Raw genomic sequence first — 2,382 nt, 5'->3', positions numbered from 1 at the left:
GGCGGGGGTGGAGAGGCGGGGTGTGATTTCCAGGTTGCTGTGATTGTCAGGGGGTGGGAGGGAACTGGGGGCCTCGAGGACGCACCCCCCCGAGTACCGGGGACCTGGCCACACCCACTCCTGGGTCAGCAAGTCCAAGTCCCTCTCCCACGTGGAGCGCCCCTGTTCCTTCACTCTCGCTTCCTGCGGATCCTGGCGTTAGGGGGCGGGGCCTGTTAGACCCCCAGGAGTTCATGGAGTGAGAGGTGAGGCGAGCTGAGATTAGGGTGAAAATCCCTTCCAGAATGGGATTGAAACGAGGTCTCAGATCCCCCACGTGCTTTTGGATTCTCTTCTCCTAGTATGTTTTATTTTGCCCTCACCCTCTCGGAGTCTGATGCCAGTATTTCTATGGAGACACTTTTTGGAAGTTGAGTTCCGACCCCCAATAAAACAAAGTAAAAACCACCAAGCTACTTTTCTAGGGAGGTGAAGTAATTGATCATACCCCTAGTCCCCAGTCGATGCCTTTTCCACAGTCCAACCCCCCCCAAGTCCGAAAGCGCTTTTGGGTGGGTGGGGACTTGCATTGATTTAATTTACTTCACTCACACGGCACCCCGCCCCCCCTTCTCAGAGGGTCCTGCTCCCAGGAGGAGAGGAGGGATGGGGAGGATTTTCTTTTATTTAAAAATATCCTGCCGCCCCCCCAGCCCCCCGCCCGCTTTTGCGCAGCAGGTGCTGGGGGGGATGAGGAGCGCGGTTTGCACGTGTGGCCGGCCGGGCGGCGGGTGTGCGCACGGGCGAGTGTGTGTGTCTGTGTGTGTGTGAGTGTGCGCGCGCGCGCGTGTCTCTGTGTGTGCTTTCTTGTTCTCTTACAGGGTACAATGTTAAAAAGCCACCGCTAGTCGCCCCCAGTGCTCCGACTCTCTGGGTCTTTTTGTCTCTAGTGCAGATTAAACGTCACGTCCGCACTTGAACTTGAATTTTATCCCATTGTACAGAGGCAGCCCCAGCCATAGAGAGACCGAGAGCTCCCAGAGAACCCGGACTCCGCCATCTTCACGTTGCAATCTATAGCTCCCAGTCCGCGCCCGCACCGACCCAGGCGCACTGGGCGAGCCGCCCGCGGCCCGCTCCCCCTGGGCCCGAGGCGCCGGGGGAGCGCTGGGGAGCGCTCGCGGGGACTCGGCAGCCCTGCGGCCGGCGCCAGCCTGCCAGGTGAACTGGGAAGGAGCCGCTCCTGGAGTCCCCCAGAGCCTCGGAAGGGTCAGTCTCCGAGAAAAAAACAGGCAGCCCGCAGAAAACCCAGACACAGCCGAACCAGGGCAGTTTTACAATTGCTTCGGGTTTTTTGAGGGGGCGGGGTGAGGGGGTACGAGACAAGTCCCCAAGTTTTCTTAGCTTTTTTTTCTTTGCTTTTTCTTCTTTTCATTTTTTTTATTTGTTTGCATTTTTTTTCTCTTTTCCCCCTCCTGGTAGAAGTGCGCTTTCCACCTACCAGACCCCGAAAGAAAGTGTCAGGAGCCGGTGCAAATCCGGTTTAAGTTCAAGAAGACATTTGGAAGTCCAAGAGGCCAAGCAGTTTGGAGAAGTGTAAGAGATTTTTTTTTTCCTTCAAAAGAATATATTTTTAAGGAAATCAGCCAGTCCGCGGCAAGCAACAGCAGTTTTTTTTTTTTTTTTGCCTCTTTCTCCTATTTTAGATCGAGAGGTTTTTCTTGTTTTTTTTCCCTTTTCTCAAACAAAACAAAAAGCAGCATAGAAGAAACAGCAAAATAAAGAAGAGGAGGAGGAAGAGAGGGCAAGAGAGGAAGGGGAAAAAAACACCAACCCGGGCAGAGGAGGAGGCGCGGCGGCGGCGGCAGCGGCGCGGCGGCGGCTCGGACCCTCCCCCGGCTCTCCCCATCAGTGCAGCTCTCCGGGCGATGCCAGAATAGATGCCGGGGCAATGTCCCGCCGCAAACAGGGCAACCCGCAGCACTTGTCCCAGAGGGAGCTCATCACCCGTAAGTGTCTGCGGCGTGTGCGCGAGGGGCCGGAGCACGGGGCTCCGGGCGCCCGGGGCTGGGGACACCGAGCGGGGAGCAGCCAGCCGGGCCGGGCGCTGGGGCCGCCCGCGGGCTGGTAGAGCAGCGGCATCGGCCTGGAGCACGGTGGGGGGCGGGGGGCCATAGGAAAGTTTCTCTGCAGCCCGGGGAGTCGCAGCGCTGAGCAGCCGGACGCGCCTCGGGCTCGGGGGCCTGCGGAGCCACCTCCGGGCCGCGGAGGGGGTGCGCAGGCTGGAGGAGGTGTGTGTGTGCGCGCCGAGCCCGGCTGGACGCTCGCCCCTCCGAGCGGCGTGTGTGGCGGCGGCGGCGCTGGTGGCGGGGTTTGGAGAGGAGGGGGAGGGGGCCGGGGGAG

The 2,382-nt window shown here is 59.5% G+C and overlaps 1 protein-coding gene across 4 annotated transcripts in view; it reads left to right on the top strand.

Annotated features, from left to right (window-relative positions):
• The first annotated feature begins 1,464 nt into the window (after positions 1-1,464).
• The window catches only part of BCL11B (B-cell CLL/lymphoma 11B (zinc finger protein)), a 95,459-nt gene continuing 94,541 nt past the window's right edge, over positions 1,465-2,382 (top strand). For all 4 annotated transcript variants that reach the window (XM_012650084.1, XM_012650082.1, XM_012650083.1 and 1 more), the window contains exon 1: positions 1,465-1,988. In XM_012650084.1, the coding sequence (XP_012505538.1) occupies positions 1,931-1,988 (58 nt within the window). In that variant the 5' untranslated portion in view covers positions 1,465-1,930. The remainder of the gene's footprint in view (positions 1,989-2,382) is intronic.

Source organism: Propithecus coquereli, unplaced genomic scaffold, assembly GCF_000956105.1.
Source record: "Propithecus coquereli isolate 6110/MARCELLA unplaced genomic scaffold, Pcoq_1.0 Scaffold310, whole genome shotgun sequence".
Lineage (NCBI taxonomy): Eukaryota > Metazoa > Chordata > Mammalia > Primates > Indriidae > Propithecus > Propithecus coquereli.
The sequence above is the reverse complement of the archived record's forward strand: the minus strand, read 5'-3'. Positions and strand labels throughout refer to the sequence as shown.